Source organism: Haliaeetus albicilla, chromosome 7 (assembly GCF_947461875.1).
Source record: "Haliaeetus albicilla chromosome 7, bHalAlb1.1, whole genome shotgun sequence".
Classification (NCBI taxonomy): Eukaryota; Metazoa; Chordata; class Aves; order Accipitriformes; family Accipitridae; genus Haliaeetus; species Haliaeetus albicilla.
Window position 1 is genome coordinate 4,137,279 of NC_091489.1, and position 20,922 is coordinate 4,158,200.

The following is a 20,922-nucleotide window of genomic DNA, read 5'->3' on the forward strand; positions in this document are numbered from 1 at the left end:
GGGGTACGGATGCATCGTATGTCGACATGTACTGAGAGCTGAGGGGGCTGCAAAGCAACACCGGTGCTGGAATTTAGGATTTCCTCAGCAGTCTGTGCAGAGAGGCTAACTGGTATTAAAGCAATCCACCAAAAATATAAATCCCATCACTTGATAGACACAGGAACACATGCACAGGTTATATATACATTCACACGCATATGTCCAGAAGTCCCGTGTGCGTATGTCTGGCCTGAGGATATATAAAAACCATCACCACACAGAGCTCCTCTGCTGGTACCTGCTGCCACGCACGCAAACACCTTAATGGCTCTGGGATGTACCAAGTGTGAATGTGTTAAAGCTCACATTACCATACTGATACAAGGGGCAGCGTGAAGGGTCCCCGTCAGCCCCTGATGTGACCTGACCCTGGCTCGAGTCCCATCCCTCTGTGTCACCCCACGTGCCGTGGGGGGACGGACCCGGGCTGCTCCCACAGCTTTACTTTGAGGCCTGCCCAAAGCCTCCCTATAGCGACCCGCATGCCCAGGGAGCGTTTGCATGAAGATAGATGTAGGATTATTTCCCTGACTAAAATATAGGTGACTGGCACCACGGGCTGTGTAGCAGGTGGGTATTTAGAAGCTACAGTTCTCCTTCCCGTGGTCAGGTCCAACATCTGCATCCCTGGGTATCCGCATCCCCTTGAGAGCCTCACCAGAGATCCCCCTTGATCCAGCCTTCCCAAAAAAGGGAGTTTGGATTTTCCACTGCCTCCAAAAGCCCCACAAAACCCCAGGCTGACCCTGCAACAGGGGGGAACAGCCCAAAGCCAAGGCAGGCTCAGAGCCATCCCAGCACAACCATCCTTGTGCCATTCTCCTGTGGTGATGTCCCCGTAGCACAGCCATGCTGTCGGTGACACCAAATGTCCCCTGGCCCTCCCAGTGACCCCGCGCACAGGTCCTGTCCCGTACCAGCACCTCCTGTCCCGGCCAGCATGATGCTGCAGGCACGCAGGAGGGGCCCAAGGTGCTGCTGGAAAAAAACCTCCCAGCGTTAAATATGGAAAGGACGCAGCAAAGCAGGGGTTGCGCAGAGGGGCTCACAGCGGGACACCCTCTCCTTAAAAATGCACCATCCCGTGCGGGGAGGTCGGTCCCCACCCCTGTCCCCAGTCCCTGGGGCTTTGGGAGGTGTGTGCAGGCTGGTGTGCAGGTGAGGGGCTGCGTGGGGGGGGAGCACAGCCAGCTCAAAGAGCCTTTTTTCACCCAGTTAGTGTTTGGCTGGATCAGTCCCGGATCAGTCCCTGCGGCTGTGCAGAAACACAAACCTCTGCTCCCGGGCACTCTGCAGGATTCAGCCCCACGATGCAGGATCCTGCCCTGCCATGGGTGCATCCTTCAGCCCCCCACGAGCTTCCAAGAAACCCATGGGATGGGGATAGCCCTAAGGATGCTGTGCTGCCCTCCCGCCGTCCCCACCGTCCCTGGTGACACCCACCTCCACGCCAGCTCTGCGACAGGCGCTGGTGCAGGCTCCGGCTGGCGCTCTTGGTGATCAGCTGTGCCAGGTCCTCGAAGTTGAGGATGAACATGATGACGACGCCGTCCTCGTTCTTCACCGGCACCACGTCCACCAGGCAGCGGAAACACGAGGCTGCCAAGCAGAGACAGGCTCAGGGGGGGCTGCACAGGGCGCTTTGCCCCCCCCCCCCCCACTAAACACTTTTGGCAGAAAAGTATTTTTTTAAGCACTTTGATGGGTGTAATCCCTGCAGATGGGCAGTGGAGGATTTGGAAGCCTATCTGAGCCCTGGGAAAGGGCTGTATCGTTGCAGCATCCCAGGTCACACAGATCGCATCTTGCCTTTTTTTTTTTTTTGTCCCAGGCAGTCATTTATATTAACGTACTTGAGAGCAGCAACTAAAGAGTAGGTAATTAAGAGCTCAGAAAGTCCCAGGTAGTGGTTTAACCTCATTAAGCATGCTGCTTGTAATCATGCTGTAGCTAATTGCTCTGCAATTGCCAGGCAGTTTTTGGGGATTGACTTCAGCTGTCTCGTGTCCTGGATGTGGGCAACGGGGTTGAGCCTGACCATGTGCCATGTCCTGACCCTGGGCAGCAGGATGTGGTGGGATCAGTGTGATGGTCCCCAAGGACATCCCCTAAAGGCACTGGCATGGAGTGGTCAGGCACAGCCTTGTCTCACTCCTTCCATGGGGAAACTGAGGCACAGGGGGAGCACAAGGGCTGGCTCAATGTCCTGGGAGTGAGGGGGGCTGTGGGGAGGACCCCAAACACGGCCACAGTGCACGAGGCTGTATGGATTTGCCTGTTGGATGCCAGCTCGACCCCATGGCTCTGCTTGTGCTGGTAGCCAGGTACCAGTTTGCAATTAGAGGCACCCAAAAATACCTGCAGGCCTTTCCCAAAGCAGCAAGTGGAGGATACAGGGGGCTTCCCACCTCCCTTGCCAACTTTATTCCGCCAAATCCTTCAAAAACCCTACCCAAAGGTACAATCACTGTGGGTCCCTTCCTTGAGTTGTCTCCTGTTGCTTTGGCACCGGTGGGAGTGGGAACCCCCGAGCTGCAGCCACTGCTGCAGCCCCTCTGGCAAAGCCCCCTGAACCCCCTCTGGGCTCCTACCCCAAAACTCTTAGAAATGATGGAGCAACCAGGTACCACTGCCCAGCTGGTACAGAGCAAAGCAACCTCCTTCCACGGCAGATTTTGCTGGGTGCGGATCCCTGATCTTGCCTTTCACCCGTGCTCTGATTACCAGGGATTAGCGGATCTGGCAGGGATGCGCTGCCGGCCCGATCCAGTGCTGTCCTGCTCTTGCCATGGCCAAGCTCTGGCCGGGAGGGGGATGTCAGCCTTTCTGTGTATAATTTTAAGGAGCTCAGGGCCTCCCGTAATCAGGAGCAGATGGCCGGCATCGGGCAACTTCAAAATCTGCCATGACGTCAGGGATGTGCACATACACAGACACACACACACAGACAAGAACGGGAAAGAAATGGATACGGTGAAATCCGTTTAAAGGGCCTGGCAGCCAGGATTATTTCTTTCTTTCTTTCTTTATTTCATTGTTGTTCACCACAGGGAGAGGAAATCCACTTAAACGTGTGAGCTGGGGAGGAGGCGGGGGGGTATTTTCAGCAGATAAAGTTGTTTCGAAGGGACACACGGGCACGCTGTGGGCTACCCTCATGTGGAGCCAGTGGGGACAGAAAGAAATGAGTCCTTCCCTGCCTTTGTCAGGATTTTTAGGGATCTAAAAGGCAAGCGGTGTTCTTTATTTAGGTGGTGCCGAGTAAGTGAGGTGTCCTGCGTGATACTAAGGTGGCACGTGCCTGGTGGGATGATGCGGTGCCATCCCTGCGATGCCGCGGCTCTGCCGGTGCTGCCATTGGGGGTATGCACGTGTGCCCGCTCGCCTGCACGTGTGATGCCCGGTGGCACCACATGCTTTCTCCTTTGGTGTGTTATAAAATGAGGGGTTTTATCTCTGCAGGTGATTTCGAAGCATCACTAACTTCCCGGGGACCTGCAGCCGAGCAGGGTTCATTGGCATGGGCAGCCATTGGTTCCATGCTTCCCCGCTGGACCGGGAATCCTGATCCAGATGGCCTGATCCTGGCTCACATGCTCTGCCCTTCTGCATCCCTTTCACTGCTTCACTTTTCCTTCTTAAGCTCCTCTGTGGCAGTGGGAAGGAATGGCCTCTGAGCCGTTCTCATGGGAGCTGGATCCTGGCAGGCCCTATGTGGCATGGAAAGGGTTAATCCCATGGCCGATGCTGAACAGCTGAAAACTGGGCCCAGTTACATCCAGTTGGAGGGATATAAAGAGCAGCTGGGAGGTGGTTGGGGCTGGGTTTGGGAGGCAGCTGGTGCCTGGTTTGAGCCTGCAAATCTGAGAGGTGCTGAGCCTGAGCAGCCCTGGCCGATGCTGCTGCGAGCCCCTATGCTGATCCCTTCTTAAATTAAATAGAATAGACTATTTCTGTTGGAAGGGACCTACAACGCTCATCTAGTCCAAATGCCTGACCGATTCAGGGCTGACCAAAAGTTAATTGGGTATGGGACCCTCCAAAACCAGGGGAATCACCCCAAAAGCACCCCTGTCAGGCACAGCCCTGCATGCCAGGAGCTCAGTGCCTGGCTCAGACCCTCACCCCGTAGCATGGATAGCGTCAAGGGGATGATGGAGCATCGGGGCCAGGAGTGGGAGCAGGGGGTTCCCTTAAGCCTGGCCCAAAGACAGGGCAGTCCCCCAGAATCTGGGGTCTCTGGGCAGCTGTGATTTGGGGTACTGCCAGCTCTGGGAAGAGGCTGCAGCTGGGATACCCCTGGCACCCTCTGCCCTGACTTGATTTCCCTGCGGCGAGCCAGCCTGGGCTCTGCCAAATACTGAGCCTTGCCCCCAAAAACCAGGCACCCCAGACCTGCTGCGGTGCTGGTGGGCTGAGCCGGCCCCAGGAGGGACCCCAGCCCTGCACTCCCGTCCTCGTTCCTCGATCGACTGTCCCCATCCATCTGCCTGACTCTTCCCTTCAGCTGTTCAGCTAATCTGTCTCCATCCATCTAATTTTATCCAGCCGCCAAATGATCTCTTGGAAGAGCCCCGGGGGCGTTCGCAACCTGCCTGTGCTCCGTGGCCGCTGCCGTGGGGCTGACTGCACGCCTGTCTGGGGCGAAACCCAGCCCAGGGGCTGCGGAAAGGGCTCAGCAGGAGGGATGCGACGTGGATGCTGTTTTGGAGGGTCCCACACCCGATACGATGGGTTTGCGTGGGCTGGGAAAACCAGCTCATTCCCTAAAACCCTGGGCTGGGTTTGATCTTCCCAGCACCCAGCCCACCTCCCCCAAGCCGAGCGCTCGGAGGTTTGTGCTTTCCAACCTATCTTGGCTTCTGACCTTGATAAAAGCGAGCACTTAATAACATTAAAAATGTCATCGTCGGGGGCCCTCCCTCCCCAGCCCTCTTATCCTCCGTGGCCACCACTGGTTAATGCATTTGTCGGTATCATCAGTATTAAACTAATCAACAGGACACGGGAGTTTCCGAGAGCCGGACACAAACCAGTATTGTTATGAATATTAAAAAAGCAAGCTATTAATCTGTCCTCGGAGCTCTTACCGAGTCCTTCCCTCCCCCCGGCCGGGAGATTTAATCTGCAGGGTCTCATGGCAGAGTGGCTAAATCTATAGTGGTATTATATAACGGAGTGGAGGAGAGGGGCTGGGAAGGGCACGGAGGGGACAGGGATGGGGACGGAGCCGTGCTCCGGGGCTGGCTGGCACACCTGGATTGATGCTCAGGAGGGCTGAGCCTTGGTCCCATCTGGGGATAAATCAGCGTCACGGTGCGGTAGGAACTTCAAAGGGAAGCGCAGGTTGCTGGGAGGCCCTAAAGCAAATCCTCAAGGCGGGATGGAAAATTATCCTGAGCCAGTGAGGATGGATCTCCCTTGGGGTCTGGGGTGAGCGATGGGTGCTGGGGAACCCCCACACCTGGGTCTGCATCGCCCTGCGCCGGGAGGGGATGTGCACCACGAGGTCTGCATTGGTCCCTCTCTCCACATCCAAACGGGGCATCGGGAGACTGAAACCCGCTGTGACACCAGACCGGGAAAAACGCTCCTTGCAGCAACCCCTGAACTGCTAAAATGACCTTATTAAGTAACAGCGGCGGGATGGAGGTTACCCCCTGTGTGGTGACGAATAGCAGGGATTTCTGCACTTAGCAGGGAGCTCGCTGGTCGGAAGCAGCAGCAGAGGGGGAAAACCAGGAGAGTCGGGAGACGGAAGGTACCCACAGACAACATGGCTGCAAGAAGGATGCCCCCAAGCCCAGCGGGATGTTATGGGGGTGCTCTGATCCCCAGGAGCCAAAAAGGGTCCTGGATCAATACAGGGGGGTTGGCAAAATGCAGCTTAACCTCTGCTGCAAGTGAAGCAAGTGGCTGCATCCAGGCCCATGGTCCTTCCCTTGCTAAATCCCCGCCGGCCACAGGAATTAGTCCAGCTTAGCGCAGGGCTGTGTGGCCAAAGCTGCAGAGCTGACAGCATTTTGCGGGGCTATCTGGCCATCCCAATGTCCCTGTCCCCATGACACATGGGGCCACCTCCCACTAGGGATGCAACAGCCGGCGAGGATGGAGGTGGAGGGTTTGGGGTGGGAATAGGGCTCTGCCAGGGCAGGGATTTCAGGAAAAAGCCTCCTGGGAAGCATCCCTGGGGGTGCTGGGGATGCTCTAGGCCTGTCCCTCTGTTCATGGGACATCTGGTCCAAGCACAAAGCATCCAAGGAGCAGCAGAGGATGGAAAATGTGTCTTTTCCAGCTTTGTGCCCCGATTGCACTGTCCCTGGGGCAGAGCCGGAGCAGCGGGGGTGGCCGGAGCTGTGGCACAGCCATGCCAGGGATGGCAGAATCGGCCCCACAGCGCGGGATCTCTGGGACCGGAGCATTTGTCGTTGTGAGGCAGGATGTTTATAAGTCCCCTTCTGGAGTTGGGCCACGGTGTCTGTCCCTTTACCGAGGTCACAGCCCGGCTCTGCCGAGCCCAACTCTTAAAGGAACGCAAAGCAAACGGCCGCAGCTTGGCTTAAAACCCATGTTTTTGTACAAGCAAACAGCTCAAGTTGGAGTTGGGGTTTTGTCAGCTGGCTGTGCCTCCCTGCTCCTCCGCCACCCGGGAGGTCCCCTCTGTCCTGCCTTGTCCACCCACGGGGACAGCAGCAGAGGCTCCCTGGGGCTTCCAGCACCGGCCCCCCCAGCCCTGACGGTGCCAGGATCCAGCAGCTGCCGGTGGGATTTGCCCTCCGGCTTCCAGCGAGCCCGTCGGGCATGTCACAGGTTGCTGTTTATAAAGCTGTACGGAGAAACCTTGGCTGGATCCATCCCTGCCTGCCTCAGCCTGGCAGCAGCTGCTGGAGAGGTGATTGCTGTGCTATGGATGTGCCCTGGGCTGGGGACAGAGGGGACACGTCCACATGAGTCCCTCTGTCCCCCTTGGGTGCAGTGATACCCCACGACCCATGCCCGGCTGCCAGCCCTGCAGTTGCCTGCTCAAGCACCCCATGGGGAGCTGCAGGGGGGACACCGGGTGCCCCAGTCGCTCTGTGACCTCCCCCCTCCTGGAGCCCCCCAGGGGAAATCCCAGTTTACAGCACCGGTGTAATGAGTTTGCCAGGCTGATCTGGTCTCTAATCCCCGGTCCCAGGGGACCGGCACAAACTGCTTTTGCTGGACGGGACCAGCCTGGGGAGGGGATGGGGATGGAGGGGCTGGGGCTGCAGGCAGCGGCTGCCTCACCAGCTGCTCCGGCTGTTTCAGCCCCGCATCTCTCTTTCCATATTCATAAGCATCCCATTCATGCAGATTAACGGCGAAGCGCTCGGCGGGCACTGCCAGCTGCTGCCGCTCAGGCCATGCCAGCGCCGCGGTGCCCAGCACCTGTGGCCACCGGTCCCGCTCCGGGGACTCCAGAGGCTCTCGTCGGTGGCTTCGCTGCAAAGCACATCACCCTCCAGGAGAAAAAAAAAAACAACCCTGGATGCTGCTCAGCCCCATCAGCCCCTTGGTGCTGTCTCCAGGGGATGCTGGAAGGGGGGTCGGCTCAGCCCTGGACACCGTGGGTAGTGTGTCCCCGGGGCTGGTGGCTGTGGCTGCTCCTCGTCCCGGCAGAGGCTGATCCCGTAATGACCCCCCTGGCTGGGGCAGCCCCAGCTGTGCAGCATCTTGTAAGGAAATTAACTTTTCACTGATTTCCCGGCTTTGAGCAGGGGATTAGAGCCTGCACGCGCTGTGGCCGGGCACTCCCCGCTTTCCAATGCTTTTTTGGGGCTGCCGTGGCGGGGAGGGACAACTGCCCTTGCTGGGCAAGTCCCATCTTCCCCCAACTGAACTTGCTTCTTGGCTCCATTTCGGCTACCCAGAGCTGAGCTCGCTGTCGGCACCCGTGGCTCCTATATAATTAGCTAATGACAGCATGGGCATCTGGGTGAGGACTGAGCAGCAAGGCTGTCCCCAGGGACATGCATCACCCCATCATACAGCATCCTGCCTATGCAGGGGCAGAGCCACCTGCCCGGACACCCATGGGTGCTCCCCTTCCCACCTACCTCCATCCATCCCACCCTGGCCCTGCCGGGGGGGGCCCCGACAGGCAGATTTGTCTCTGGTAACCAGAAAAGCGAGGAAACAACCCCGCGAGCTGCAGAGCCAGGAGTACCGCAGTAATAAACAGCAGGTCGAGGCTGGAGATTGGTGCTGCCGGTATGAAAAGGAGGACAGGCGGGTTCGGAGCCTCCGCCGGCTAATTAAGCAGCAGCTCCCTATAATGTGAAGGCCTTTTCTTTGCCGATAAGGCCCATTTATAATGGGCTGAGCGGTCACAGGCTGAGTGCTGGGGGGAAACAATTGGAAAGCATATTGCTGATGGGGCTGGGTTTTAAAAATAGACATGAAGGGCTTGCTTCTGGGCTTTTTTTTTTTTTTCCCCTTCTGGTTTTTTTTTTTTTCATAAAAAAGAGAAGAAAGCGGCTCAGAGCTGCACTGAGAGTTTCCCGTGGCCTAAAGGAAGAGCAGGGTTCCGAGGAGAGCACCGAGCATCCCGTGAGCCCGGCGGGAACGCTTCAAAGCAGGGAGGATGATGTTGGATCGGACTCCCAGCTGAGCAGTCCCCGGGGATGGATGGGGAAACTATCCCGAGGGAGCTGAACAGGGCTGCACACGCTGTCCTTGCCACAGCCACGCGTTGGCGTTGGGATGGGACCATGGGGACAGCATGTGCCCGCTTCTCCTCGTGCCTCCCAGGCTGCGCTGGGCTCCAGCCAGCCCCCTGCAAACCACAGCGGCCGAGGGGACACTCGCAGCCCAACCCTGGGACCGCTTCCCAGCCCTGCTTCACCCAGGACTGGCCCAGCGGGGAAGAGACTCCGTCGGGTCCCTTGCCAAGGATGGGAGGAAAATCATACGGGAAACGCGGATGGTGAGCGGCCTGATCCTGCCACCGTGCAGGGTCTGGTCCCGCCGGGTTAACCGTGTGGGTTAACATGCAGGGGTGCTTGCCAGCGGATAATTCCCGGGGCCGATACGCTGGCACCTGGATGCCAGCCCAGGAGATAGGGTCTGGGAGGGAGGCCAGGACATCCAGGTCCCAGCCCCGGAGATAGGGTGCTGGGCTGGGAGCCAGGGCTCTTGCCTTCTCCTTCCCTTCACTTCCAGTTGTTTCTCCTCCACCCTGCCACCCCGGGAGCTGCCGGCAGCAGGGTGCAGCCTCTTGCTCAGGCCAAGCCCCCATCAATGCAATCTAAAGTGATGGGAAAGCTCCACAGGTTGAAAAAAGGAAATACTTAGTATTTTTAACCTCTAGCGAGCACCCAATCTGCATTCCTCCCACCCCTGGGAGCCCGGGCCATTGCTGGTTTGCAGCATCAAGCACTAAATATTTATTTAACTTCCTGCAGTATTAGAACTAATCACTAGTATTTTCCATCAAAGCTTCATTTTCATCTTAACGTAATTCCATCTGTGCACGCACAGCCACATCCTGCTCACTGGAAAGGCAGCTCTGAAGCCGTCGCCTGCACCCGCTTTTGGCGGAGATGGGGGGGATCTATCTCGTCTCCTCTCAGAGCACAGACCAGGAGACCCATGTCCCAGCCCGGCTCCTCCATGGGCTTCCCATGGGATCCTTATTCATGACGCAAGGATCCCATGAGCGATGCCATCGCTTTGCCCCGGGAGCTCTGAGGCATCACCGAGGTCTCACAAATGACCCGATTCCCAAATAATCCAGCAGCAACTTCCATTGTTCAAGGTCCCAGTGCCCCCAGTGCCCCATGACAGCAGAGACAGCTCCATCCCGCCAGGAGCCACGATGGACTCACCCTCGGCAAAGCCCCAGATCTGGATGCAAACCCGATGTCCTGGTAGCATCACACTCCCTTCGCCTCCCACCACTGGCTTCCGACAGCCCAAATCCCGGGCAGGTGACACTTCCCACCACCAGATCACCCCGAAAAGCGACTCTTACTGTCTTTGCGGTAGTAGAGGATCTCGAGCTTGCACTCCTCGGAGCCGAGCAGCGCCTGGGTGAGCTGCGCGATGGAGCTCTTGGTGGTGTCGGGACCGGTGAGGAAGTCGCAGGTGCAGGGTCGCTGCATCACCTCCACACGGGAGTAGCCGAACATCTCGCAGAAGCCGTCGTTGCAGTAGATGATGGCACAGTTCTCCATCTGGGCGTTGGCAATGAGGAACTTGCGGTCTGCAGGGGGGCAGGAGAGCACGAGGCTTAGGAGGGTGGGGGGGACCCACAGGGACGGGGGACAGCCTGGGTGGGTGGTGGGTGCTTGGGCTTTTTGATGCCACCTGCCATGGGGTTTGTGCAGGGATGGGCTCCCCGGGGACACCGGTGACAGGTCTGGGGGAAGGATGGGTGGCACCAGCCCACACCACCCTGGGTGCTGCCCTGCTCTTCAGAGAAAGAAAATTCCCCCAATTCCACATGAATCTGTGACCGTGGGGACGGGGGGATCCAAAGCAGGGGTCCCCAGTAAAGGCAGTTTTTGCTGGGCTGGGCCAACCCACGCAGCCTTGACATCTCACCGCTCGCATGTGGGGACTCGCTGCTTTCTCATACATGGGAAATCCGTCCCTGACCGGCACTGCAGGCAGAGGGAAGAGCTGCAGCGTCCATTCCTTCCCAGGAGCTTATCAGGGACCTGAGTTATCTCGGAGACTTCCCACCCTTGCTCAGATTTGACTGAAGTCAGGCAAGAGGCGAGAGGAGGAGTAAGCGTGAGGCTTGGCTTCATGGGAAGCCGGTTGAAACCCATCACACTAATGAATCTCCTAATGTTTTATAGGATAATGGTGCCTTCGGGCTAAAGCTGAAATCCAGACCCCTCTGAGCTTCGTGGCCCCTGTGCTCAAGAAGAAAAGGGCTCAGGTGGAGGAAAGGGGAAACTGAGGCAGGGAGTGGTGCTGCCCCATCCCCTCCTGGTGCTGCAGCCACCCAGGCTGGGCTGGGGCCGGACTCGCTGTCGTGCCGGGGTGTGTGGCAACACTGCCCAGATGGAACCGCTTCCGTCCTTATCCCGGGGGAGACCCAGCCTAGAGCTTTGATTTGGTTTGATTTTTGGTTTGGTTTTTTTTTTTTCAAGGAGATCGGGGGGTGCTGGGCTGGGGAGGACCCTCTCTGGGACAGGTTTGCTGGGATGTGACAGAGGGCTGTGGATGCTGATGTGATGGATGCCGTGCCCCGCCCAGCAGCATCTCCCTCAGCGTTTGGCACCGGCTCCGGACTGGAGCCAGAGGCAGGTCAGAGCGGAGGGTCCGTTTGGAGGCTGCCTCCCAGCCCAGACCCCAATTAATCTCCTGGATTACCCAGGAATGGCATCTGCAGCCTGTGCGCTCCAGAGCCCCACTGCGCTCCAGCGTCGTGGGGAATTTCACCCAAAAGCGGGAAGAAACGTCCGCCTGGTTGCGGCACCCAGCGCCGGGATTCAACGGGGTGGGGGAGACCCCTCCTCGGCACATTGGGGCTCTCCTTAATGTCACCTGCAGAGTCCCAGCTCTGGAGGATGCCTCCCAGTAAAACCAGTGTCCCCAGGGATGCTGCACCGAGCTCTCCTGCTTCATCCCACCCTGTGACAGCCCTTGGTGGTCCTTTGTGGGGGACTCCCACCCCGACACCTTTCCCTCTCCCACGCAGGGCTGGCGCCGGTGCTGCAAACAGCACAAACCACCACAGCCAAACGTTTCCCAGTTCCCTCTTCCCAATCCTTCTCTATCTAAATCACTCTGCCAGCTGGAAGGTGGCACAAGGAGGGGACCTTCCCCCAAAGCCCCGCTCCTGGAGCGCGCTCTCTCCACCTGCGATGAACGTTTCCCCATCCAGCGCCAGCCCCGCGGGCCGGATCCAGGCTGGATCCAGGCTGGGCTGGCGCAGGACAGGATTTACGGGGCTGGCAGGGTGCCGAACCAAGCTGTGTGCTGAGCACAGGGGATGTGACCAAGGCCAGGATGGGAAGGAGCTGCAGAGCCAGCTCTCCCTGGGGGTATTTTCACCCCAGATTTGCTTTCTGCCCTGCCCTCACCTGCAGATTTGCCCTTGCCCTCACGGTACCAGGGCTCAGCACCAGCCCTAGGAAGGAAGCGCTGGGCCTTTCCAGCTCCAGCGGGGACTCACCGGGTGCAGCTGCACCCATGGGAGCTGCAGGGGTGGGGTGAAGTCACCCACGAGCAGAGGAAGACACGCTGCCCGTGGCAGCGATGTGACCGGGGAGGGGGCTGGTTTGGTGTCTCCCAACACCCGTCACATCATGAAGCTGCCGCGGGGGAGTGCGGGGTGATGTTTCGGCAGAGCCCAGCTGGTGCCTGACATGGCTGGCAGAGCGCAGGCAGGGAGCGGGCAGGGACGAGGGGGCCTGGCTGCTTCCCCGCAGACACACTTCGCCGTGTGCCCCTGCTGCTCCCCAGCCGCCGCTTCCCAGTGGGAACTGATAGGAACCAGGGACAGTTTTTCTCACTTCCCATCCCCAGGGTCACGTCACTCACTGCCAGGGCAGGCAGCGCAGATCTGGCAGGGGTGGCAGCGCCAGGGACGTTTGCCCACCTGGCAAACTCGGACACTGGAGAAAAACCACAGCGAGCTGGGGTGGTGGGGGGTGCACAGCCCCAGTATCCCACGGCAGACCCCCGAGCACAGCTTTTGGGGGGACCCCAGTCCCCCCCTCCCCTCATCCACAGCTCCCTGGGGGAGACCCAGCCTCTCGGGGTGCCCAGACAGCAGACCCCCCCCCCCCCGGCCCCCACCCAACCGCACGCAAACCCCAGCGCTCCCCGATGCGCACGAACCCTTCGCTATATTTGACACGAAAACCGGCCCCAAAAATTCATATAAAGGGATTACTCCGAGCAACAGCAAATGGCAACATTTCACCAGGGACGGCTGCCTCGGAGCAGCGCAGAGTTGAAGGCAAACAGGCAGCCAGCCCGTCTGTGCTGGCGTCCAGCCCTCTCCCCCAAATCTGCCAACCCAGACCCCCTCCCTGTCACCCCGGGGACCCCCTCCCAGCCCAGGGACTGCGGGGGGGCTGCGGTGTCTCCAGCCCCCCGGGGACCACCGGCCTGGGACCGCTCGTCCCCCTTGTGTCACCCTGTCTATAAATACCCGCGGGGACACTGCTTGGCTGTCGCCCACCCCTCTCCCCGGGAGGTCACGGGGGGGGGCCTTCATTTCCCCGGGGACACCCTGTGGGTGGCCCCACTCTGCCCTCCCCCTTGTCCCCCCCCCAAAAAAACTCTGCTCCCCGCTATGCCCCGAAGTTGGGGGGCCGCCCGCAGCCGCAGGGGGGGGAGGAATTTGGGAGGGAGGGGGTGAGAGCAGGGCCGGGGGTGCGGTACTCACTTTGCCCTTCAAATTTGCGGATGATGGTATCCAGGTAGGTGTTTTGGGGGGCCACATGGCCCCGGCGTACCGGCATGGTTCCCCCGTCCTGAGCGCTCCCGGGAGCGGTAGAACTTCTTCTGGCGGGGGCGGTGGGGAAAAACGATTCAATCCCGGGAGCTCTCGGGTCCTTTCACCCGGCACGGCGCAGCCCCGTTCCTTCTCACCCCAGGGTTGGTGGAGCTCTGGAACCGAGCCGGTCCGGGGCTCCCATGCTCCCGGTGGCCAGAAGGGGGAACCCCTCCGCCCGCCCTGCCGCGCCCGGCTCCGGGCGGGGGCGGCCGGGGAGGATGAGGATGAGGAGGAGGGGAGGGGTGGGGAAGGGAGGGGGAAGGTGGGGGGGTGGAGGAAGGTGGGGGTGGGGGTGGGGGGGGTGGACCCGCTTGAAAGAGGGAGAAAATAATAGAAGAAAATAATAAGAGTAGAAATCCCCAAAGTGCTTAGTCACCGCTGCCCCGGCCCGCAGGAGGCTCGGGGGGAGCTGGAAGCAGCAACAGCTGTCGGCCGGGGAGGTGGGACCCCCCCCGGATTCCCCCGGGTCTCCCCGGTACCCCCCGGCATCCCGCGGTACCGGTACCGGGCACGGCACCGCCTGGCACCGGCCCCGCAGACTGGGGGTGCTCCGGGGCGGAGCGGGGGGGGGGGGAGGGAGGGAGCAGGTGGGTGCTGGGGGTGCTGGAGGTGGGGTTCTTGGGGGGCTGGGGGTTCTTGGGGGGGTGGAGGTGAGGTCCTTGGGGAGCTGGGGCAGGGGGTGGTAGGGAGCTGGAGGTGGGGTTCTTGGGGGGCTGGGGGTTCTTGGGGGGGTGGAGGTGAGGTCCTTGGGGAGCTGGGGCAGGGGGTGGTAGGGAGCTGGAGGTGGGGTTCTTGGGGGGCTGGGGGTTCTTGGGGGGGTGGAGGTGAGGTCCTTGGGGAGCTGGGGCAGGGGGTGGTAGGGAGCTGGAGGTGGGGTTCTTGGGGGGCTGGGGGTTCTTGGGGGGGTGGAGGTGAGGTCCTTGGGGACCTGGGGCAGGGGGTGATGGGGGGTGGAGGTGGGGTTCTTGGGGTCTGGGGGTTCTTGGGGGGGTGGAGGTGAGGTCCTTGGGGGGCTGGGGCAGGGGGTGAGGGGGGGTGGAGGTGGGGTTCTTGGGGTCTGGGGGTTCTGGGGGGGTGGTGGTGGGGTCCTTGGGGGCTGGGGCAGGGGGTGCTGGAGGATTGGGGTGTTGGGACAGGAGGATGCGCTGGGGATGGGGGGGGCTTGGTGGGAGTGCAGGTGAAGGGTGCTGGGGCGCTGGAGAAGGGGGTGGTGAAGGAATGGGGTGCTGGGGTGCTGGAGAGGGGTGCTGGGGGAGGAGGTGCTGGGGGGTGCTGGGAGCTGGGGGTGGGTGGGGATGGCGAAGGAGGGTGGTGGTGGGGTGCAGGGGGGGGTGGAGGAGGGTGTGATGGAGGGCGCTGGAGTGCCGGGGGTGGCAGAGGAGGGGATGCCGCGGTGCAGGGGGTGGTGGGTGGAGGGGGGGCGTGCAGGTGGTGCTAAGGTGCAGGGGGGGGTGGGGGGGTGGAGGGGCGGAGGAGGGGGTGCAGAGGCAGAGGAGGGGGTGCCGGTGGGTGCAGGTGTTGGGGGGGGGGCATGTCTGTGGGTGCAAGGGTGCAGAAGCAGAGGAGAAGGTGCTGAGGGGTGCAGGGTGCGGAGAGGGGGTGCAGGGGTGCAGCAGGGGAGAGGGTGCCGGTAGGCACGGGGGGGGGCAGAGTAAGGGGTGCCGGGGGAGAAAGATGGGGCGCAGGGGCACGGAAGAGGGGGTGCAGAGCCGGGGTGCTGGGGGGTGCCGAGGAGGAGGCCTGGGTGTTCCCGGGGGGGGGGGTCTCGGGGTGGCGGGGAGGAGGTCCGGGTGTTCCCGGGGGGGTCCCGGGGTGCCGGGGGGGGTCGGGTGCCGCGGGCCGGGCGGGGCCCCGCGCCCGGCGCTGTCCACTCGCGGCGGTGCTGAAGGGCCGGGCGGGAGGTGGGGGGGGGTCTGGCTGCTTGTATGGTGGGGGGCTTGGCATGGGAGGGGGGGTGTTAGCTGGCATGGCGGTCTGAGAGCACGGAGGGTGCCTGGGGGACATGGAGGGTCCTGGGGTTCTGGGGTCACAGAAGGTCCCAGGGGTCCGTTGGGTACTGGGGTCCCGGTGGGTACCCAGGTCTCTGGGGGACTTAGGGGTCCCACGGCGATGCTGCCCTGCTAGAGCAGATGTTCAGACCTAGCCCCAAGTTCAGGTCTTCTCCTGCCCACCTCTCTGTGCTCCTCAGGGGTGAAGGCCAAGGAGACCAGCTCCCTTTCCTTCCCGAGAAATCCCTTCTGGCCAGCCCTCTTCTCCCGGGCCCACTGCTAAGGACAGTGTCCACTGAGGGGCTTTCTATTATTATTTTGTTATGCATGATTTTTCAGGCATGAAATTGGTCTAAGAGGATTATGGTCCATTATCATCAGCTGGAGTGTTTTGCTGGGGTTTTCAATTAATATTCCAGTGCACCTCAGCACTACACATGGGGACCAGGCCGTGCCCATGGGGCACTTGACCCACAGCGTTGCCTGCTGGAGTTGCCTCCTGTCCCTGGGCCAGCAATGCAAGTGGGTGAGTAAAGGCAGGTGCCCTTTCAGGGCCATTTGAGAGCCCTGGTGGTGCTTTTATCTCCGTCCCTCATAGAAGTCAGTCTTCCCCAGTGGAGAAAAACTTGTTCTATTGTTGAAGAGGGTGAAAAACCCATTATCTCCCCCCATCCACTCTGCACACTGCCTCCGCCGTGATTTACTGCGAGTCGTGGAGGATGTTTTGCTCTATATTACACAGATGCAGCTTAATAGCATGGGGGAGGGAGAGGGACACAGAGTCCAGGCTCCTGCCTTCTCTGTTTTCTTGTTGATATACGGGGTGACTCGAGGGAGACAGCTCTGTGCCGCAATTTCCTCGCTAGAAAATAGGGACGCTGGTCACTCGGCCTTGTGAAACCGCTCTGAGATTCCTGGATGACCAGTTCTGCAAGGGAAAGCAAACTATTATTACTACAGCTAATATGATCATAATTATGATTATTAATCACCAGGCAGTCAGGATTTAAGGTTGGCCTCCTGCCCTCCTCTCATCCCATAAATCAGTCCGGGATGTTCATGGACACGTCACGTGGACATGGATGTGTCTGATGATAAAGGCACGTGTCGGCTCACAGCCCTCCCCAACGGGGAGCAGGTCCGCAGAGGGGAGTGCAGGGGGACCAGCGGGGCTTTGGGCATGGGGCAGGGCACAGCCCCGGTCTCCCCAGCCCCTCTGCCAGGGCTGGATCTGTGGAGTGACCCCAGGAAGGCTTGTCCTGCTCTAGGCATGGCAGTGGGGCCACTTTGATCCCCCTTTCTCTTGCCAGGGAGTCTCATCCCATCACATGGCTGATGGAAGAGCCTCTCTTACCCATACAGCCCTCGCTGATGGAGCTGGGTCATGTCATTCCCTTTCACATTATTATTGACTAAGCTCCAGGAGCCTCCCAGTGCCCCCATGGCTCTTCCAATCCCCCCACGGTTCTCCCAGTCCTTCCAGTGCATCCCTACAGAGCCGGATCATCCATGAGGCTGCTGGTCCATGACCTGCCTCCCTGCCCTCCTTGGAGCACTTTATGCCCAGACTTCTTTCAATTCCCTGGGTCTTAAGCATATGCTTGCAGTTAATCCTGTGCTTACATTTTATCCCAAATAGGAAGAATTGGGGTCTCTGGGCAAATACTCCTGCTGTTCAAGGCAGCTGAAGGGCTCCCTCTAATTCAACCAAGCAGTAATCCTCTCTCTCCCTGCCCTGCTCTTCTCCTCCTCCTCCCTTTGCTCAGTTCTTTCCTCTCCTCCTCCTCCAGTGTTTTTGAGGTTTTGCTCCTTTCCCCTTCTTTCATTCCTTCCCACATCCTGGGAAATCAGTGGGAAACCACCCAATTTCCAGGGCAAAGGAGACCTGGGTGCTTCTCAAGGGTGTCCTCCCCCTCCCCGCTCCTGCAGCACAAGTCTGTAAGGAGCCACCTGAGAGTGCAGGGAATTATAATTTGTGCAGGAAATTATCACCTACCCGGCAAGGGGCTGCCCCGGGCAGGCACAGGCACGTCGGGTGAGGGGGTACAGCTGTGAAATGGGGTGAGGATTTGGGGTGGGAGGTGTGGGATGGAGGGGACGGGCACCCACTCGAATCCCAGCACGGCAGCTGCTGGCTGGCACTTGCCAGGAGAAATGTTTGCCAACCAGAGACGGCATTTCTCTACATTTCTGTAATTAGAGCCACACTGCAAACACAGCCGGCAAGGGAGAGACGGGGCTCTCGCGGTCCCCAAAGCTGCTTGCAGCCACCAGGGCTGTCCCCAGACAGGCTCAGGTGTCCTGGCTGTCTGGCACGGTTCATGCCCCTGCTTTGCCCTTCACTTTTGGAAGATGCTCCAGGGATGTGACAGGGGAGGGAGGAATTTGGGCTGTAAATGGATTTTGCAGGGGGAAGGATGCTCCTTATCCTGGCTCCCTCCTCCACCCCACCACTCCAAATCCTGACGTATTTTTCCAGGCTTTCACCACTGCACTGTTTCTTTGCCAAGCATAAAAAAAAACCCACCCAAAACAAACAATGGTTAAATGTGCAGCCAAAATTAACCCTCATCAGCCGGGGCTTTCTACCACGCCATCTCAGGGGAGGCCCAGTGGGAGGCTGCAAACCTGGGAAGGACTCGGTGACATTAAACCAAGTCACGGATGTTGTTTCCCGACAAGAGCCACTTCCCACTCAGAAGTGGCAGGAAAAGCTGCCGGGACTCTGCTCCGGGATGTGGCATTCTTGGTTCACAGCAGCCACACCGGCATCTTGCCCGTCCTTGCCACACAGCAGGGGAAACTGAGGCACGGGGCAGGCTCGTGACTCACCCGCAGTCCTTGGGGCCGGGAGGATGGATGGGGCAAGCAGGCAGCTGCAATAACTCACGGCAATGCTGCAGGGAAGGCCGGGGAGGGCAGGATGCGGCCACGGGAGGGGGGTGCTGGCAGCGGCTGGAGCGGGTCTGTTTGGCTGGAAACCCTCCTGGGCATGGGGGGAGAGGAGCCGAGTGCCAAGGGCTTGGCCACATGCTCCCCCGTCATTCGGGGCTGCAGCACTTTCAGTCTGCGGCAATTCTCTCCCCGCCGCCTGCGAGACCTCGGCTTGAGGGCTGTGTCGGCTCAAGGACTGTGTCGGCTCGAGTGGGAGCCCCTGAGAGGTGGGGATGGTCCCCACCAGCATGGGGACATGGGCAGAACCTGTTTTGGGATCCTGCTGCTGAGGCATCCCAGGGAAGTGGGATGGGGGGATGCTGCCCGTGCAGGTTGGGGTCTCTGTGGGGCTGGGGAGGGGGTCAGCCCAGCTCGCACCCCTGGGTGCATCCCCTGGTGAGTGTGGGACCCAGCTGGGTGCCCAGTGCCATGCGTCCACAGGCGTGGGTGGCATCCATGCGGGATGGAGGGGACATCAGGAGAGTGAGGGTGTCATCTGGGCTGGACCTGGCCTCTGTCCCCCTTGGTAGGGAATTCTAGCTAAGCCATGGGGCTGGGGGGAGTCTGAGCTTGCTTGGGGGGGGATGACTTTGGGGTGACCCACTTGTCCCTCACCCCCAAATTCACCTTTACCCCCCTCAGCCCTTCTCAAGCAGCAGGGAGGGAAGGATGGGGGCTGAATCCATGGAAGTCCCCAGTCCCCACCATGGCTCACCACGTCCCTGTGACACTTCTGCTGTCCCCTGGGACCCCCACCCCACTGCCTTCCCCCATCTCCCCTGCCCGGGATGGCCCCCGCTGATGGCCCCTGGATGCTGCCAAGCTCTAGCTGCATATTTCCAGGCGCTCCTTGTCCCCGGGGAAGGGGAATGCGAGGAACGCGGCCCCGTGCACCCTGCCTGCTCCTGCCCGGCCACCCGCCGCCTAAGAATAGACCTGGCTTGGCTGGGCCCGCGCCAGCACCAAGGGGCCGCAGGGTGTGGGAACCCCCCCCAGCCACCTTCCTGCAGCAGATAATGAACCGAAAAAAAAAAATGGAAATTGGGTTTCTGCAGCACCCAAAGGGTGCCTGAGCTGGCAAAGGGAACCCAAGGTGTTTCTTGCTTTGAATTCCTGTGATTTTAAAGCAAATCTCCTTTCTGAGAGCCTTGTGCACAGGCAGGGTGGTGCAGGGCAGCCCCCTGCAAGCCTGGGGTACCTGCTGCTTCCTGAGCTCCCCATCAAGGAGTTATATGAATTGAGGGGGGAATCTCCTTTTTTCTGCTTTTATGTTTTTGTTTTTTTCTTTTTTTTTTTTTCCTCCTTAGGGAGTAATTTCACTAAGCCTCCTAATTTCAGCAGAAAGCATGATGCGGGAGCCAGAAGGCAGCAAAATCTCTCCAGATGTTATTGCAACGGGGAAGGGAAATCATCCTCGGTTTAAAGGTATCTTGTAAAACATTGCTGCCGGCTTGGCAGAGCCCTCAGGGCACCAGCAGCCCTTCATTGCCCTGAAAAGCTTCACTTGGACCCCCCCCCCCCTCCCCATGGCCTAGGAGCTTCATTTAAGCTCAAGGTGGGACCTTGAGCCTCCCCCTGGGCTGGGCTGGGCATAACCTTGTGTCCAGCCCCATCTCCTGGGTGGACCTTGAACCTGTGTTGAAGGTGACCTGGTGTCCACCCCTGTCTTCTGGATGGACTGGGGGCTTGGGTTGTCTATCTGTCTCTTGAGCAGGAGGCCGCAGCTCAGTGCACCCTTCACCAACCCTTGTCCAGTGTCCATTCCAGGACAGAGTTAGCTCTTATGTGGATTCTCTGATGTCTAATTAGGGCTGAGCTTGTGTTGCAGTTCCTGAGTGGGAGTGTTCGGTGTGGCTCTTTTTTTTTTTTTCCCCTCCAGGAAGCAATTTTCATGAAATGTGTAGGATCTTGATAATGTTGGAGACCTCTTTTCTTCCACTGATGGGGCAGAAAGGAGCCAGGGGGCTCAAAATTACCAGTGAGGAGCTGAGCTGGATGGAGCACACCTGCACCAGCCTGCTTTCCTAGGCTGAAAATACACTTGGCTCCAAACCCAGCTCTCACCGTGCCAGGTCTCTGCTCCGTAAGCATTGCACTGCTGGGAAGGGGGGTGAGGACGGTGCCTGGTGTGCCGGGATATAAAACAGACGCATCAGGATGTGGCCGTGGGAAGGACACAGGGTGAGTGCAGGCATCTGGGGCGGCTGCTCCCTGGGTCTGAGGATCGTGGCAGAAAGATGAGCTGTTGGGGTTTCACCTCCTCGTGGGCATGCTGTGCTCGGAGGAGGACTGAAAGCAAACAAAAACCTGAGCGTGGGCAGGCAGACACCTGCCTTCTGCTCCTCTCCCGGGCGCAGTGAACCTCTCCCGGGCCTCAGTTTCCCCATGCAAGTCATGACCGAGGGCAGAGGCCATCAGATAGGAGGGGAACGGGTGGATCATCCTAGATCCCCTCATTTCCCCTGCTGCTCCGGG

At 59.7% G+C, this 20,922-nt stretch overlaps 1 protein-coding gene and 1 long non-coding RNA gene across 3 annotated transcripts in view; one reads left to right on the forward strand and one right to left on the reverse strand.

Annotated features, from left to right (window-relative positions):
- Nucleotides 1–13,728, reverse strand: part of KCNH6 (potassium voltage-gated channel subfamily H member 6) — a 33,834-nt gene extending 20,106 nt beyond the window's left edge. Inside the window, exons 1-3 of one of the 2 annotated variants that reach the window (XM_069786684.1) lie at nucleotides 13,415–13,728; nucleotides 10,037–10,267; nucleotides 1,486–1,641 (exon numbers count right to left, since the gene is read on the reverse strand). In XM_069786684.1, the coding sequence (XP_069642785.1) occupies nucleotides 1,486–1,641; nucleotides 10,037–10,267; nucleotides 13,415–13,490 (463 nt within the window). In that variant the 5' untranslated portion in view covers nucleotides 13,491–13,728. The remainder of the gene's footprint in view (nucleotides 1–1,485; nucleotides 1,642–10,036; nucleotides 10,268–13,414) is intronic. The other variant, XM_069786685.1, reaches the window with a different exon arrangement.
- Nucleotides 13,729–13,798: 70 nt separating this feature from the next.
- On the forward strand, nucleotides 13,799–20,881 carry LOC138686002 (uncharacterized). The gene is made up of 3 exons (XR_011325332.1): nucleotides 13,799–13,965; nucleotides 15,853–16,039; nucleotides 19,755–20,881. It is a non-coding gene; the product is annotated as an uncharacterized lncRNA (long non-coding RNA).
- Nucleotides 20,882–20,922: the final 41 nt, after the last annotated feature.